The sequence below is a fragment of the Phaethon aethereus genome (genome assembly GCF_964289735.1).
Source record: "Phaethon aethereus genome assembly, chromosome: 1".
Taxonomy (NCBI): domain Eukaryota; kingdom Metazoa; phylum Chordata; class Aves; order Phaethontiformes; family Phaethontidae; genus Phaethon; species Phaethon aethereus.
Window position 1 is genome coordinate 60435883 of NC_138575.1, and position 19211 is coordinate 60455093.

The 19211-nt window shown below is 40.5% G+C and overlaps 1 protein-coding gene across 3 annotated transcripts in view; it reads left to right on the forward strand.

Moving 5' to 3' along the window:
- Window positions 1-19211, forward strand: part of LARGE1 (LARGE xylosyl- and glucuronyltransferase 1) — a gene marked incomplete at both ends in the record, with an annotated part of 196395 nt that overhangs the window by 45977 nt on the left and 131207 nt on the right. For all 3 annotated transcript variants that reach the window (XM_082014020.1, XM_082014021.1, XM_082014022.1), the window contains 2 exons: window positions 10428-10729; window positions 16977-17059. In XM_082014020.1, the coding sequence (XP_081870146.1) occupies window positions 10428-10729; window positions 16977-17059 (385 nt within the window). The remainder of the gene's footprint in view (window positions 1-10427; window positions 10730-16976; window positions 17060-19211) is intronic.

Consider the following 19211-nt stretch of genomic DNA (forward strand, 5'->3'; position numbering starts at 1 on the left):
GTGACCAGACTGTCTTGTCACAGAGCAGTTGTTACACATTTTTCAGGTTGTAAGGAAGGTCAGGTAAATGTAAACACGCAAAACTCTGTCTTATATTATCTTTATTAGAGATATTCTGGTTGAAATTATTGGTTGCATTTTTACTGTTATGCAGGGTTAGGACTGATTTTTGCTCTACTTTGTAGATGTCAGTATGTGTAAATGCATTTCTTCTAAATGGTTGGCCTGATGAGAGTAGGGAAGGATATGCGAAGCAGACTCTTTTGCCCAGGTTCCCCAAATCCAAGTGCTGTACAATCAGGAAATGCATGATAGTATCCATTGTTGCTTCAGCAGGGAAAGTGTGCTTTACATATGCAAATACTTCTCAGAAGTTTAACTTAATTATCAGCTGGAGTCTCTATTGATGAGCAGCTGAGGCTAATCACCAGCAACAGAATCGGAATTAACTGCTACTAGGCTTTGATTGAGCGTACTTGTCTCATGCTTGTGGTTACTGTGGCAATTGTAGAAACCTTTAGGTGTTTTTATAATATTTTCTAAGCTTATAGATATTTATTTCTTGTACTTTTTGTACTCTTAAAAAACACTGTAAGATGCTGTATTTTTGACTTTTGCCTTCCCTATCTCTTCCACAGTGCTTTACTGAACTGGAGACAACATAGAAGAGTTTCAGTCTTTTCCATCACACTGCCATGAACGGTAGTCACAGTCCTGTGTGCAGCTGGAGGGATGCACTTGGGCAAATGCTTTACCTTAGAGGGCTGTAATGGCTGCCTGCTGTTGATTAGTATTCTGCTATATCAGAATAGTTGATAGTATTCTGCTATATCAGGGCCTCAGAAGTTACCTTAACACCAAGCTCACACCTGAACACAGAGAAATCTCTGGGCATAAGATATCAAATAGTTAATGAAAAAAGAGATGCAGCTTCTCCATAGGAAATCTTCGGACTAACAGATCCCATTGTCTTCCCTCCCACTCCTACTGTACACCAGGGAAATTCAGCTGGCTACAAATACTTACCCTGCAGATATCATTCATATGCCTTTTCCTAAGTATGCTTTATTATTCACATCACACTCCTACAGACCCTCCACAGCTTCCCTTCTAATGATTCCCTGCTTGCCCAGTCCTGTGAATAACCAGTGGCATTCACCCACATTTTGCCATTTAAAGGCAGTTAGTAGTCCATCTTACTATGAATTGGATTTCTCATTTTCCAGGAGGTGTCACAATTTATTTAAATTCATCCAGATTGTAACTCTGAAGGTTTGTAGCTGACTTGCAGAAGGTTTCAGCTTCAGGGCACAGACACCCACTAGACAGTGGTTTGTCTCTACCCCCATAGTGGAGGTGGTAGAGGGGAATGCTTCAGGCAAGAGGCAGTCAGGCTAGCAGAAAACAGCTCCACTGACCACTTAAACTGAATTGGGTGCTTTGTACTGCAGAAGGTAAGAAGTGTTGCATGACCCTTCGGGTCAGCTCAGCTGTGGGAGTGGTGACCTCTAACTGAATGGTGATAACGTCTGCAACTGATCTAAAAGAGGCCATTTATTTGTGCCCCCGAGTGACCACTGCTAATTGTGATGTGGTTGTTTATGACAAGTCATTGCGAAATGATGGCTGGTCATCGGCTCTGTAGAGAAGTGCTTCTGCCAAAAAATACTTTAGGCAGCACCTCTGAGCCTGGATAGGGTGGTCAAGGACGGAAGGGGTATTGACCCTTTTCTCCTGTTATGGGATTCTCTGCAGTATACTTACAGAACACTGTTGTAAGAGTTTTCCCTGCAATACCCGTTACAGGTGTCTGAACATTTGAGTCTTCTGAACTGTCACATAGGCAGCCTTTACCTGCATGCAAAGCTTTTGAAAAGAAGGAGAATATACCGCTAGTTTGCGGAGAAAGAGCTTCCTTTTCTCCTCTTTCTCCTCCCCTTCCCCAACTGCTACAGAAGTGATTTGCCAAAAAATCAGCATCTTTACAGGATTGGGTCTTGGAGAAAATAACAATTCATCAAGAGCACAGATGGCTTATTTAGAATCTAATAGGTATTAAACCATTATTTTCCCCAAGCTTTACTCTTTGATATTGATAAGGTGTTATCTTTGCCAAGTTCCCCTCTTGATAATGTTATCTTTGTCAAGCTAAGTCCCTGATAAAATCTTATTTTCACTCAGTGCTCACTCTGATAAGACTTTATTTTCTTACATCTCCACTCCCAGTGGAAAGGAGGGAAACATTATTTTTAGTCCTTTTCTTGGAGAGGCTTATATTGTGCCAATGCAATGCAAAGCAGGGGAAGGAAGAATGGGAAGACGACAGAAGAAAGAGAAAAAGTCATTTTACTCTAGACAACAAAATGAGCAAATCATTTTAAGATTTATGGGCTCTTGATTTAAATTTGCGAATAAGCTAAAATTCATAACATTAACTAATGAGCTGATATTTCATTTGAAAAAAAACAAACTGTTAAAAAGAGCTACATCCATTTTCAGGAAAGATGTATGATATGTTTAGATTTTATTTCCCTCTTTCTTCCTGCATTCTGTTGCTACATGCTTTTTCTTTACTCAGAGTCTTTTGCTCTTTACCATCCCTATTATCCCTGTTAGAAGTACCAGAATTACATTAATTCAGCCAACACATAAACAGCTCTCTGCAGCTACGCAGCGTGATGCTATCATTGACAGTACAATTGCTAACTCTTTCTGAGCCACATATTTTGTATGCAGGGCAAATGCAGGAATGCAGTGAGTGGTTCTTGGGGCACTCAGTTTAGTTAATTAAAGAGACTGGAAGGTGTGTCATGAACAAGGCAGGGGAGCATAGAAGGAAAAGGGCCAGGTATGTAGTTTATGAAGTCAAATCTGCCCTGGAAAATTGTTCCTGTCACTACCACTGAGTTCATTACATGACATTCATAAAACAAAGCTATTACAAGTGACTTCTAACTGTATTTTTTCCCCCATTTTCTGGGCTTCCAGCTTGCAGACTCTTGCATTACAGAAATATTAAGTGTATAGTGTTGCATGAGGTGATGAGGTCTGTCCTCTGAAGAAATGAAGTGCAGAAAAGGTGCTTATTTGTTGAAAAACTACATCAGAACCATCTCAACTGTGCATCCAAAACTGGTATTTTCTTCTAGTGTTAATGACTTAAAACTTCTCTGCCCTGCCTGTAAAGAGGGACTGATAGTACCACCTTTCCCTCAAATAACTTTCAAAAATAAGTCACTGATCCCTGTGGCACATCGAAGTAGTATAGTGATGAGCATCATATACCAATGGGGGAATAAATAAGTCTTTTCCAGAGCAAGATATGAGTGGTCACAAACTGAGTGATAAGCTGAAACAAGCTACTGAACGTAGCTGTGAGCACCATCCATCCAAGGTTCTTTGGAAATAAAGTGGTGATCATGCAATTAATGATCCTGTCACCAGGGACAAGGGAATGACAGCAAAGATTGGACAGGAGACTGTCATTCTCACATTGCTAAATGTCTGAGTGTTTCACTTTTGTTGTGGGTTGACCCTGGCTGGATGCCAGGGGCCCTCCAAAGCCTCTCTGTCATTCCCCCTCCTCAGCTGGACACGGGAGAGAAAATATAACAAGAAGCTCATGTGTCTAGATAAGGACAGGGAGATCACTCAGCAATTACTGTCATAGGCAAAACAGACTTGACTCAGGGAAATTAATTTAATTTACTGCCAACCAAATCAGAGTAGGGTACTGAGAAATAAAACCAAAACTTAAAACATCTTCCCCCCACCCCTCCCTTCTTCCTGGGCTCAACTTCAGTCACATTTTTCTCTACCTCCTCCCCCCGAGGGGCACTGGGGGACGGGGAATGGGGGTTGTGGTCAGTTCATCACACACTGTCCCTGCCGCTCCTTCCTCCTCAGGGGCAGGACTCCTCACACTCTTCCCCTGCTCCAGCCTGGGGTCCCTCCCACGGGAGACAGTCCTCCACGGACTTCTCCAACACGAGTCTTTCCCACAGGCTGCAGTTCTTCACAAACTGCTGCAGCCTGGGTCCCCCCACGGGTGCCATCCTGCAGGAACACATGGCTCCAGCGTGGGCCCCCCAGGGGGTCTCAAGTCCTGCCAGCAAACCTGCTCCAGCCGGGGCTCCTCTCCCCACGGGGCCACAGGCCCTGCCAGGAGCCTGCTCCAGCGTGGGCTGCTCACGGGGTCACAGTCTCCTTCGGGCATCCCCCTGCTCTGGCGTGGGGCCCTCCCCGGGTGCGGGTGGAGATCTGCTCCCCCGTGGAGCTCCATGGCTGCAGGGGCACAGCCAGCCTCACCATGGGCTTCCCCAGGGGCTGCCGGGGAATCTGCTCCGGCGCCTGGAGCCCCTCCTGCCCCTCCTGCTGCCCTGGCCGGGGGTCTGCAGGGCTGCTGCTCTCACATATTCTCACTCCTCTTTCTGGCTGCTGTTGTGCAGCAGTTTTTCCCCTTCTTAAATATGTTCTCCCAGAGGCGCTACCACCATCACTGATGGGCTCAGCCTTGGCCAGCAGTGGGTCCATCCTGGAGCCAGCTGGCATTGGCTCTATCAGACATGGGGGAAGCTTCTAGCAGCTTCTCACAGAAGCCACCCCTATAGCCCTGCCACTACCAAAACTTTGCCACACAAACCCAATACACTTTGCAAACCTGATGTTCTGTGGGTGTAGGGCTTTTGTGTATCATACATTTAATTTCCAAATCCACTTATTGTAGAGGGCTATTTCAGTCAAGGAAAGGATAGTACGGGGGCATCTGCCTGTATATGATCAGCAGGCAATAATGTGATGCTTTAAGTAAGGCTGGCCTGTAGTGGAATTGAATGGTTCCTATTTGGGTTCAATAAAACATGTTAGCATGTGCTTAAGTATCATTAGCAGCAGTTGAAGTGAACACAGACTTAGTGCATAAAGGACAATCTGAGGTGCCCAAGTGCAATTACCATTGCCTAAGTCCAAGGCTGATGGTTGACTGGTGTCTCATGTGGAAACAGTCTCTTCTTACCGATGAGCATGTAATTTAGCACATGTGCTGCCAGTGCCAAATCCCAAGAAGCGTTTGTGCTTAATACTGATGGGAGCAGGTTTTCTGTCAGAGGTGAAGAAACTTGTTTGGGCAGTATGGAAAGGCTTGGTTGTCATTTCTTGTGCTGTCTCTGTCTAGTGGACATCAGTCTTCAGTGTTCTTGCTGTGACAGCTTTCTGCCACTGAAACTTGGAAGCATAAGCTCATAATTGCCTCATGTCACATTAGAATGAAGAGGTTCTGTGTTCACAGATATTGAGTAAATTGCTTAGACTATATTCCACCATTAGGATGGTTATTTGGGCAAGGTTTTCTACTTCCAGCTGGGATTACACTGAGTGATTTACAAAAAGGCATGGAAGAAAAAAATTCCTTGGTGAGTGTGAGAATAGGCACCTTGGGATGCCTCAGCACCTACTCATGGAAGCATATATCTTAAGGTACCAAACTGTTAACAAAAAGGACTTCATTCATAGCTGCCCATATACCTAATACCTACCAGAGCATCCAGCTGAGCAGAAGTCCATAGAGTACTAAGGTGTTAGATGATTAAAGCTGAGCTAGAGCTCCAAAAGAAAGGGGGTAGCTTATCTGCTTACACAGAGCTTTTATGTCTCCATAGTTCTGACTGCAGTCTTCTTATTTTTCATTTCCCTTAGGGTCCATGGAGTTCTCTACAATGGTCTTTATGAGGAAAAAAATAATTGTGGAATGAACTTCAAATGATTTTGCTTGTGGCCTTAACGGGGAAATTCATGAGGGTGGTTGCCTGCTATCCCAGTTCTTTCTGCAGTATGTTGGCTTTTGGTTAAAACTGTTATACTGCTAGTCCTCAAAGGGTGCACTGATAATACGAATTTTCAACTGTGAACAAATGTGAAATGCAGGAGTGGTGTTTTCTTCTATCTGTAGTCAGACAGACTGAAACATTATCTGTGAGCAACATAACTTCCTCTTATCTCAGAGGCAGCCTAGAGTTCACTGTCATCAGTTAATTCATTATAAAGGCATTACATGCTATTAGGCAGGGGATGAATAATAGCTAAAATACATAGAATCCTCTAGACCTTGTAAAGATGCCAAAAAAAGAAGTAGTGTGCACTTAAGATAGCAAAAGGAATGTAAAAAATTAAGGAAAAAAAATCCTGCAGCATGCTACATAAATGTGCCTGCCTCAGTTCCTAACAAAATTTTAAGCCTTTGAGTTCAGATGAGGGTCATCTGAGACACTCAGGATCCCTGCTTCTGTACTTGTCTTCTGCTCTGAATCAGGATGAGTTTTTCTTTCCTACACTCTGCTTCATTCTCCCCTATCTAGCCCTTTGCCAACCTTTGTTTTCTCTGTGGCTCTTTTTGCAGCAAGCTTCCAGTGCCACTGTGTCCTTTTCAGGACTGTCTCCTCTCCAAGTCTGATAACTGCAAAACTAGGAACTTGGTGTTAATGCTTATCCTTTAGGTTTTGTATGTAAGAAAATTCACTGCTTCAGTCCCTCTACTTTCAAATAAACTATGCTGGATTGCTTTCTATAGGCTTTATTTCTTCCACTGTCTTAAGGTGCTTTGCTTAAGTAAGGTTTAATGAAATCTCTTGCCTTAAATACAGGTGACTCCACATATGCAGAAGCATTCAATAATCCATATAATTCATAATTTTTATGTTGTTAAGTTTTCTGAGTTGTTTGACTTACTGTAATGATAAGTCATTGACTGCTGTCAACCATGAAATAATTATTCAGGTTTGTGTTTGCATTTTGTTGTTTGCACAGTGGAGTTTTGTCGGTCATTTTTATTTCTTCGGTACAGTGTTATTAGCACAGAAAGTCTGAAGTAGAAAGCCTCACATAAATAGAAAAAAAAAAAATCTAAGACTGCCAAGGCCTAAAAAAAGAGTAATAACCCCAAATGAAGAATAAAAGTAATAACTTTATTATTACTTATTTATTGCACCATTCAAAAGTGTGCTACTTGCTTCAGAGCACAGCAATATTCCTTGCAGTGTTCCCTGGGAGATCCTTTGTCCCAAAGTCACACAGACCTCATTATGTGTTATGTTATTTTATTTTGATTTAGATTAGATAAAAGATGCTTAGACATCAGCTGAGAGCACTTTGCCAGTTACTTAAAACTATAAAACTCAAGTGCAGTGCAATCAGTTTAACTCTTCTACCAAGCAACACACACAGTTGATGAAATATTAGTGGTCCATTACATTAGTCCACTTAGTCCTTCTTCAAAGATGAGGTGAAGCACACAGTCCTTGCATTGACTTGAAAACTGATTGGAAGCAGATCAGGGTAGCATGTGTTGATGTTTACCTACTAGGCAGTAGCTCCCATGAGGCATTTTGCCATGTCTGTATGGCAAAGTATCTTCACAGGTCCGGTCTGGTAATAGGACTAAATCAAATAGAACCTTGCCACTAGCCTTGCCAACCTCAGATGTGCAAAAATTACAAGCTAGACCATCTCAACATTTATGACAAAAATTATTTGGTTTCTGAGTCGTAACATCAAACTCAGTTCACTTTTGATTTTATACTTTTTATTTTAAATGGGTCCTGGAATTGTCACATTATCATTTGCAACAGGGAGTTGGGGTGTTATGAATATACCAAATACATCAAGATACCCCTGAGAATAATCAGCAATGTTAGTAACAAAACATGACTTGTCCAGCTGTACAAACCCTGAGATCATCCCAGAAAATCTCTTGGACTTAGCACTGTGTAATGAAACATGGATAATTTTATAATAAGACAATACATTTCAAGCAGTTATATATTTCAGATCAAGAAGCTAGCTGGTTGTATACTTCCTGACATGATTTCTCTACTGCCTTTTACATACCAGCAGAAATGTGTACTACTGAGAAGACAGTTGTGGAGTTTACTGGCATTTAAAGCTAAGGCTGCATAAACACCGAGCTGGTCTCATTAGTTGCTGCACCTTCCAGTCTGAGGCAGTCAGGTGATATTTTCTTTCAGCCCCTTTCTCAGACTATGCTATTTCTTCTAAATATTGTGTAGAAACAGTTCAACTGTTCTCATGAATATAGCTGCAATTGTTCAGATGCACAAAATGGTATCTATCTCTTTTGTTAATTTTGAATTTTGGCAAAGCAACTTTTATGACCTGTTGATTTATGTCTGTAGAATAACTAAAGAGATGTCTACATTTTTTTTCCATATTTTGAAGTTTTGATGAATGTTGTTCTGAGATTTACTTCCATATCTTGCTACTTTTATGAATTGTTCAGTACCTTTTCCGGTAACTACTTGAGTAGGTAGCAGAATCTAGTGACAAGAATAGGAGGAGATAAGTAACATCTCTGTCATTCTGGATATTCACCAACAAGGGAGTGTGATTGCCAGTGAAGTCTTTGTCTAGATTTGCAATGTAATCGTATGTCTGGTGATAGCACAAGTTGCTTGTTGTGTGGGTGCGTAGGGGTGCTGTTTTTCACCTGAGAGTATCTACACAATAGACTCTTGCTGTCCAGTAATAGGAATGCAATATAATCACATCCAAGTGAGTTTTAGTCTTCCTAGCTTGGATATCAGCTGCTGAGAAGTAACACAATTTCAGTTCCATGCCTTCCAAGCTGGATGGAGAAAGATAACTCAGTATTTTATTGCACTTCTGACTGTAACATGTTTCTGTCCTTAATGTTGACATTTCTCTATTGAAATGCACCCATGATTTTCAGGCTTTTCAAATCTGCCATTTAATTTTTAATAACTATTTGTTGAGCATTCAAGTTCCCATATATTGGTGGCCAAACTTCAGAATCTGTCTTGAGACATTTTTCAAGCTCAGATTTATCCATAAGCTTTGCTAATGGTAAAGATAACAAGTTAGAAAATTTTTGCAGAAGATAGTCTGCAAGCAAATGCAAAATAGTCTATACAAATGTTGTATTAAAACCAGGATAGCTATTTATATAGATAGCAGGAAGTGTGTACACTTGTATAACTCAACAATGGAAATTAGAATTGAGGTTTTGATTTCTATACCTGTTTTTTCATGAGCTCAGTTTAGAGGACTGCTCACCATTCATGTAAATGCAAAACAATGGAAGAGAACAAGCAATGAGCTTGTCTTTATAGTAGGAAGATAGTTTTGAGGCAGGGGGTGAGAAATGTACTTGTTAAGGAGAACTGCTAAACAATAACTGCATGATTTCCATTTTCTAAACCACTCAAGCTGGTGTTTGCTTGTTAAAGCCAAATGGACTCTCTGCATTGGAGAAATTATTAAAGAGCAAAGATTTTTTTTTTTTAATACATGCGGGTAGAAAGTTATTTCAGAGAAATGCCTTGGTGTAAGATATGTATCGTTACTGTAAATGAATGTCTTGCTAATTATGATGCCGTGGATAACTGTATTTTGCTTTATTTCAATTTGATTTCAACTGAACATTTTTGAACAGTAGTTTAGTTTGAGGGTTTTTTACCTCAAAACTTTCAAGTATTTGTTCTCTGTGTGTATATATATAGCATTATTAAAGCTGTGTGAAAATATGTCTACTTTGTAAACAGATCAGCTCCGTCCCTATTTGCTCCCTTAAAATTTGCTAGCAGTAATGTACTGGGAAGTGATAGGTGAATGTATTGCAATTGTTGTCTTCTGTTATGGGCCTTGGTTTCAGGTTAATTTATGTCCTTTATACCTTATATCTAGCTCATTTTTTAATGCTATTTTGAACAAAGAAGGTACCTTTTGAAAATGTGAAAATGAAGTGTTTCATATTTCTGGAATAGAACTTTTCTGTTAAAGGTGTTGAATTGAACCATTTTGGTTTTCTTCCAAATTCTGTTGTTGTTTTTTTCAGCCAAAATACTTTCTAGAATTTGACCAACATGTATTGAATGTTTCTGTTCTTCTGAACGTCTTATTTCTCAGCAGGCACATAATACTGTGTTGCTGAATAAAAACATCTGTTCCTCACATGTGAATCAGCTGGGGCTACTGTTTGGCACAAAATGGTAACCAAAATGCCGTAGCTTGACTGTGGAGGACATGGGGAATAGGAAAATTGTTTTGTCTTGCATACGTTTCTAAAATACATTTAACTATATATTAATGGTCTTTGAATTAAATCCTTCTGTTCTTGACTGTCTTCCCAGACTAGAGACTGGCAGGCAGCCCTATCCAGGACAAAAGAAACACATGCTTATCTTTTAGTGTGGTTTTAAAATTAGTAGGACCTGCAGCTCATAGAACTTGAGCATTTGTCCAAGTTTACCATGCACTTCAGCATTGCCTGGAAGTGCCAAGTCCTTGTAAAACGTGGCTGTATTTGAAACACATCCCTGCGTCACGATGCTGACATTAAAGGACAGCGCAGCTTGAAGTATAGTCTGACAGAAGTGTTTTGTTTCCTCCTCTTGCAGATGGGAAGTCAGTGTCGCTGTCTCCACTTGAATCCCAGCCCCACAGTCCTCGGTACACAGCATCGAGCCAGCGAGATCGTGAGAGCTTGGAAGTCCGCATGCGGGAGGTGGAGGAGGAGAACCGCGTGCTTCGCAAGCAGCTCAGCCTGGCACAGAGTCGCAGCCCCTTGCACCACCGTGGCAATCACTCCAAAACCTACTCCATGGAAGAGGGGACAGGCGACAGTGAGAGCCTGCGGGCTGGCATCGTGGCGGGGAACAGCTCCGAGTGTGGGCAGCAACCGGCAGTGGAAAAATGTGAGGTAAATAGACAAAAGGAACCTGCCAAAAACAAAGCCTGATGGATTTGATCCTTTAAGGATATTGCAGGTCGCTATCTCCTTCCCCCTGAAATGTTCTGCTCAGAAACCAGCTTCTTTAAAGGACTCCTGGACGTGATATCTTAAATAATTCGTAATTATTATTTTTTAAAAAAGCTTTAAAACATTTAATCATCTAAATACCTTTTGGGTTATTATTTGGTCAGATTTTTTTGTCATCTTCATTCTTGTGTCCTCAAACCTGGTGTAAAAATCAAAGCCTTGTTCCAAGCTGACCTCAGTACAGCTGTGCTGATAAAGACCTGTGGCAAACTGACCCCGTGTGATTCTAAATTAAATGAAAGCACCACAATGCTTTGAAAAGCCTTATTGCTTTGTTTGTGTATCTGTACTAGAACAGTTCAGGGTTTACCGTTAATTGAATTGTGGCTTATGGAGCCAGCCAGTGCTTTTGAGTCACTTTCAGGAGTATATCTGGATGGTGCCGTGGAACCACCTGCTCTGCATTAGTGGGGTGGTCAGCTGCAGAAAACTGGAGATCTGTTCCTAAGAAGGTTTTGGGGGGTTGCTTTGGTTTTGTTTGCCCTGTTTTATGCCAGTAGTTTTGTGGATGTCATCCAGCTATTTAGTTGTCAGATATCTGAATGATGACAGTTCCAAATATGGACAGATCCAAAAGAGAAAGTCTTGCTTAAAGGCCTTGTGCCAATCCCAGCTGGTGAGGATATAAAAAATATTTCCTCCATTTATTTCTACAGAGAGAGAGGTACTGTTTCACCTTCTGTCTTGCTTTCTGCCATTGGGAAGATAAAACTTGAAAGAAAATAAGTGGGAGGAAAAAGAAGTCCTAATTATCTCTTCAGATAAAGTCTCTTTATTGGGCAAATATCAAACATCATTTAAACATGAATTATTGCTTTCCAGTTGGACATATTTGTCAATCAGGGTGGAAGAAAGGAATCAACATTATTTTAAGGAGAAGGAAAAGGAGGAATGTGTTTTTCGTTTTCCCTCCTCCTGATAACAAGGGTCAGATTTTCCTCCCTGTGAGCATTTTGGCATTTCTTTTAATAAGGGGAGGTTCAGACCATCAATAAACAAACCTCATGTCTCCCGTATTATCATGCCAAGCAGTGATGAGCTGAATCTCAGTTCTTGGTTGTTCAATGTACCAACCAATTTGGGACACAAAAATAGCTTAAAGGAGGAAGAGTTTAAGTGGCCTTTCAGTTCATAATGTGTTTTGCCAATAAATTTACTTGTGCAGTGGGGTTTAGCATTGTGCTGGAGGCAATGGTTATATAAATATGAAACCTCGCTTTATTTGCCATCCCCCATCTCACTGCACACTATTTTGATAACAAAATAGCTTTTTCTTCTTTTTCTTAAGGAATTCACTCGGTAATTCAGTAACAGCAATGGAAGTTAAAATTAAACTTCCTTATTATCAGATTTGCAAGGAGTCTCATTGTTTATCCTACTACCTACAGTCAAGTTCTGTGTTGACTTCATTCACTCTTTGTTTTCGGTGTTTCAGAGGTGTAAACTAAATCTTTTTTAGCCTCTGACCCTGGAATGTATCACAAGAAGAGTCAACAACTTGGATACAAAAAGACAAGGGTCCTGAGAAGAAGCCTGGGTGTCTGAGGGAGATGAAGAGAGCTAGGTTTAGGACATGGGACTAGGAGACAAAGAGGATGTTCATTTTATTGAGTCAGTTCTTTGAGATTTACTGAAGGTAACATTTCAGAATCTAATTTGGGATGGTCTTTAGTGATGATTAAAACGTTTGAAAATGCAGTTACAATGAATGAATATTAAATCTCTGATAAAACATAATCTTGTGTGGTAATAATTGTGACCTGTATCAAACAGTAGTGGGTTTGTCGCATTCCAGCCACTGCTTCCTACTCTGTTGCAACTCAGGAGAGCTCTTCTGATACTATAAAATGGACCAGCATTATATTGCAAGAAAAAATCAGAGTTCCAACCAAGGGCCTTCTCCCTGGAGGGAGCAGATCTGTGTCATGTCGTCCCAGTAGGAGAAAATTTTAACACAAACCTTGGAAATATAGGTAAGAGTAGTCCTTATGCAGATGTAGGCACAAATAACAGGCTTCAGAAGGAGATCATAATGATGGTGGAAGCTAACAGAATTATATGACTCTTTCTTACGATGTTATCCCAGTACCTTTCCAGCTTGTGCCTCCATAAGCTGGGCATTTAGTTTGAATTAAGTGTGCCTTTATAAATATTTTTAAAATAGATTATATATTAGAAAACGGTTAATTAGCATGATAGCATTGAGTAGGTTAGCAGAATACTTAACATTTGAAGCATTTTTACAGGCATATTTATATTGTTACTATTCTCAACGGTGTTGCTCAGTAGGGTTATGTGTGTAGTGCTCCAGAGCCACAGAGAGCAGGCCTCTACTAACTTAAGCACCAGAACACAGGAAAAGCAGATGTTACCTGCCTCTGGGAACCGTTTGTAGCATATTTACGTTCTTGTAACATGCTTTTTTAACATCTTTTAATCACATTCAGCAATTATTTATGAAGGTTTAAGTAACTGCAATGGAAGGCCTGGCTAGTACTACTGGAAAATTATTGAAGTATGAAATGCTTTACCAAAGGTTATTTTTAACTATAAGAACTAATTAGAGTTTGTTAAACTCATTATTTCAGCATTCCAAAAAGTAGCCTGAGGAAGAAAAAAAAATAACATGTTTAGGCACCTTATACTACTCATCAGCATGGGGTCTAAGGCCCAGTTCTTCATGTGGTTTTGGATATTTTCTTCCCATTAATATTAGCCCAGAATGGACTTACATGAAATACTGCTTTCAGAAACAGTTTCTCCTGGTCTGTAATGGCTAAAATAATGGTTTCTAAACTATGTTAGCATGCATCTTGGTATTATTTAATCTTCCTTTCCTAAAGAAGCTTAACTTCCCCAAATGCCTTGAAGTACCTGGGCCTGAGTGCTCCCTAAACTATTTAAACTGAAAAATAGTTCTCTTTGTGTCCCTGATCCCCAACCTGTAGGAAGAACAGCGCGATTAGCTTCCACAGTGTTTTGATTACCTATTCATAGCTGTATATATAAACAGAGGAAGAATTCACTGAGTCTGGAAAGCAAGATGTTTCATCATTTAATCTGTTGCTGCAGTGAGTTCCATTGTCTAAAAGCAGCTCCAGTGAATGGCCTGTGTACAGACTTCTTGCAACATGTACTAGGGATGAACACAGCTATGATTCATTTTAAGAAGAGCATTGTAGGAGGACGGACACTTTCAAGGAGCTCAGTTTAGTCCCCCAGTGACTTCTGAATATCCAGGCTAGAGTTTGGCAACTAAAATGATCACAGATTGTAAACAGTGAGGAGCAAGTGTAGTATGCAGAGCCTTGGTGTGAGATGTTTGGAGGGACATGTTGAACCAAGCAGACAGGCTGCCACATGTTGTGAAGGTTGGAACACTCTTGGCTTATCTGGGTTCACTTCTAGGTGTTAGCTGCAGTCATTGAGTCTGGAGGTTGTGTGAGTCACAGTGGCGAGTTCTGATGGGATGGGGATACAGTCTCATAGCCACCTGCAGACAGAAAGTGAGGAGTTTGAGAGAGCGGTGATGCTGCTGACCCGTTTCATAATCTGGGAGCTGATGCTTACAGTAGTATACTCAGGAGGATGCCAGTTCTTTGAAGTGCTGCCTTCTTCCAGCCACTATTGCCCTGTCTTGCCAGGATTTGTCTGCAGCCAGCTACTCTCTATCCAAACATGTATTTGGAACAAGCATGGAGAAAACTGGAAATAAAACTTTTCGTTAGGATGCAAACATTTGCAGATAGTTCAGGTTGTTGAGCTCATGTTGAGTTATCAATTTTCCCACTCTTTTGTTTAACCGTTAAACAATGAGGGGGAGGAAAGTGAATCAAGAAAAGGAGGAACAGACTGAGTCTTGCAGCACGCTGCAGGCAAAAACTTGGGAAAAAAAGAACTGGGTTTCTGTTCTCTTTGAGGATTACTACTCCTTCCTTTAGCTGATCTCAGGCAGGAATAGAAGTGATAAATAGTATCAAACACCACAGAGAGGCTGAGCAGGAGGAATATGGATGCCTGTGTCTCTGAACTGGAGAAGGACATTGAGAAGAGCAGCAAGTGCTGTCTTCTCACTGTGCCCTGGCTGAAACGGCACGCAAGACAACAACATCTGCTAAAAGACACCAAGAAAAGCATACTTCTAATTTTGAAACAAAATTATTTAGGAAAAAGAGAACAGATGCGGGAAGTCCTTGACAGAATAAACTCTGATTTTTTGGGTATTTGAAAGGTGGAGAGAGGCTGTGAGGAGAGCTTTTCTGACAAGTAGAGATAGTACAAAACAATGTTGACAGTGATATGACAGTGCTATTCTGTCAAAACCCATAAAGTGTTTGTGTCTGGTCCAGTGTCTTCAGATGAAGTGTTTAAAGCAGGCATGAAACCATTCTCAGTTAATTTGATTTTAATTGGCATTGAAAGGAAGGATCTTAGGTCTTCCAAAAGCCTGAGAGAGACCAGGTGGAAACCAGAGAGGAGGCAGTGCATGCAGTGTCAGGAATCTGTGCACCCACAGGAACCCATGCACACATGTATGGTACAAACCACTGCTGCAATAAAAGTTGTCAATAAGCAGCCTCTGTTCTCCACTATTGTTATCACAAGAGAGAAACACAATCATTTTTGCAAAGTGCTGAGCATGCTCAGCTTACGTTGACTTTACCATAAATTTAAAGTGCTGAATACCTCACAGAGCTGTTGCCAATATATAACACAGTACTTTTTCTTTCTCACACCTCTCTGGAGAGACAGTTGCCTCATTAATTCAAGTCCTCTTAAAACCTCAGATCTCCAATGTGCCTCAGCTTGTGAGGCACACTACGGCTGGAAGCAGCTGCGATGTTCATGTGGGGTTTGCACGATGGCACAGCCACTTGGCAATTGTGTGATTCAAATTGTGCCCTGTACCAGGCGATGTTAATGGATGGGGCTATGGACTCTTCAGACATGCCCAACACATGCCATGTCTTGTGTAAATCTGCTTTCTTTCCAGGCCAGACTTTGGGAATCTATGACTATGTGAGAAGGCAGAATTCCTCATTTGTTCTTTGCGTAGTGGGCTTTCTGTGGAAAATTAAAGCTGTGTGTGTGAGAAACCAGCTAACCAAGCTTCAAATAGAAGCCAAATGAGGCTCCCCTGCAGTTTCACAGCTGTGTCCCCAGTTGCAGCTTTGTGCTGCCAGCATGGCAGTGGAACCTGCCTTCATTTCTGTGACCACTAAGAAACAGAAAAACACAGAAGTTGGAATCAAAACTTGCTAAGATTAATTTTCTTTTGTCCCCAGGGAATAGCAATGGCTGATTTTAAAATCAGAGATGAGTAACTTAACAGCATTTTTCAAATTATTACTTACTACCTTAATAATAATGACTAGTAGCGCCTTTTCTATTTTCCCTTTCCTCTTGAAGAGACTAATAAACCTCTGCCTCATATTAAAAGGGAGATAAGAAGGCACAGAATAAGTGCGAATTTACCAGGGTGCTGGGGTGGGGACAATATGTGTGTGTTGGTTGTATTTAAGTTCACATTAACACTGCCCAGTACAGCCCATACTAGCAGTCACAGGCAGGGAAGTGACCACCTGCCTTCACAGCTCGTGTCCTATCTTACCACTGGGATGCACCCAGCCCCTGGCAAACCAAATTTCCCACTCCTGGTCATCCATCAGAGCTTGCTCACCCTCACCTTAGTATCTGTCCTTAAGATGGAAATAATGCAAAATTTCTAAAAGCATGTCTGCGTCTAGTTATCAGACATAATTTTAAACTTCATAAGGTTAAAGTGCCTGCATGTTTGCATACTCAGAATTTCATGCGCTGCTAAATGTGTGTGCGTGTGTACATGTGCACACATATGCTTTTACCTAATAAATGCAATTCTGTTCAGACATCTGATGTAATTTAGGGATAGTAATGACTTTGGAATGATGATGGTGTTATAACTCAATTAAGATGTTTTTAACAAACTGCCTCTAGTGGGCTGCAAACAGCTGCAAAACACCCACTCAAATCTTTAACAATCACTGCACTAAATAATAGCACTGTCATGTATGTGCTCTCCTTAATGAATGATAGAACACAGGAGCAGGCTTTAATTTTTGTTCTTTTTGTTCCTTCTCTCCCACAGACCATCCACGTTGCCATTGTTTGTGCAGGGTACAATGCCAGTCGGGATGTTGTCACACTTGTCAAGTCTGTCTTATTTCACAGGTAAAGGTAGCTTTCTTGTATATTGTATATCTGATTATGGCTAAATAAGCTTTTTTTGAATTTACTCTCTTACTTCAAAAGAAAGTCAGATTCCCTTCTCTGGTTGCTTTTTCTTTGGAAGGAAGGAAGCATGAAATTTATGACCGCAACCAATAGATTCACCTGTGTAAAGATTTCTGCAATGAAGTAGAGAGATCAGAGATCCACTTGCTACCCTTGTTGCATTGTGGGAATAGGGACAGTATCTATCTGTTCTGTAAAGCATCTGCACACTCCTGAATGTTGTAAAATAATAATAGTAATAACAGCATTGTATTCATTTAGCCTATTTCTGGTATCAGTTTGCGGCACAGGTGTAGATGGTAATTTGAAAGCCATACATATAAATACATACTGGTTACCTGACTATCCCAGCTTCCCATTTAGACATTTCTTTTTCAAAGTAAACCTGTTACTATACTCAGCATTATCTCATTAAAGTCAGATTATTTATTCTGGCTTTGGAAGAGCTACTTCCAGCCGCTCGGAAGGTTTTGCAATAGCACATGGAGCACAGTTAGATCCCAAAATCAAGAGGCCTAAATGTACAATGAAGACAAAATGACCAATTCCCTTAGTAAATAGCAGCTCCAGAAAAAGAGAAATGGTATTAAACTGTGTGTGGGCATATGTGTATATATCCCTTCTCTGGTTTATTAAAGTCTCTCAGAGACGTTTTCTGACAGTGTTGCAGAAAGTGGATCAAAATAGAGAAGGGAGAGACTAATCAGACTGTTTGAATCAAACAGGACAAATAGACTAACACAACATCCCTAGAGTATAAAGAGTTTACTAAGGAGTTAGTTTCAACACACTGCTTTATATTGAATTATACCAGGGAGCATGACTCTTGTTCATGTCATGTGCAAATATCTTCTTCCAGCTAGCTGGAGTGGGGCATTCCAGTCCCCTACCTTGCTCCTTATGTTTGCCTCCAATCCTCTGATGGAACACTCTTCATAATCACTCCTTTACAATGGATTTAGTACACCGTTTGAACTTTTACCCATTTTTGGTAAGCTTCTTAAAAGAATGTAAATGCTCGCCTTGTACAATGTGGAAAAAGGCTCAGTAAATACTGTGTAAGAGGTTGGCTAGAGTGCAGGTGGAGAGGGGAAATTCTCCAAAACATGAGAGCAACTTTCACTATCAACGCATAGCCTTTGCAAGTGTTTCCAGAACTAGCATGTTCATGTTAGATGAGGGCTAGGAGCAGTAAAACAATGCTAAAATAAACATAACAAAAGCAAAACAACAGTTAAAACCCATATCGTACTCCGTGCATAATTTTTTTGAATGTTAAAATCTTGTTAAATTGTAAAAGTGTATCTATTTCCAGTTAGAATTCTGAATTATTCAATGTAAACTGGTTTCATATTGCAAGGATGTGGGGTGCTTTGTCTATTTTGATTGTTGTTTCTAAGGGATTTCTTGCAAATACACATTTTTATGGTGACATGAGTTATCCTGGTGGTTAGGTTCTCAGTGTTTTTCTCTCTTAGTACCTGCATCCATTTTGGGAAGACTCTAATATTCTGTACGTTTCCAAATGTGCTGTAAATAACAGGAACCTCACAGCGCAAAGGTTTAAACAGTCTCTTTCTGCGTTACTTAAAGGAAATGTCCCTGTTTTACATAAGCCACTCATCTGAACAATTAGCAAGCTTATAAACAATTCTGCTATGTAATGGCAGAATGATGTAATTTGGAAATATATTTAATTAAAAACAGGAAACCAAACCAAAGGGAAGTAACATTGGTATTTCTGAGTCTGGTGAATTCTGCCCTTGTCAAGAACATATTTTCTGTTTTGCTAGCAATACTGCTCATCTCAAAGGATTTGTCTAGCTCAGCAGAGGTGATCAAGATAAAGTTCAGTATAGCTAATGAAACTTTAATACAGATAGTTACATTCAAGATAACCTGCCTTGCTTGTTTGCTCAAAACATACTTAAAGACAAATCTAAGTCCATTCCTGCCTAGAACTAGCTTTTCTCACGAGGCATTAAATTGTTCACTAGAAAGGGGAGATGTTCTCGAAGAAGAAATAGACCTTCTTACAGACATTTCTTCCTTATCTTCTAGAAAACACCCACTTAAGCATCTGTTGATG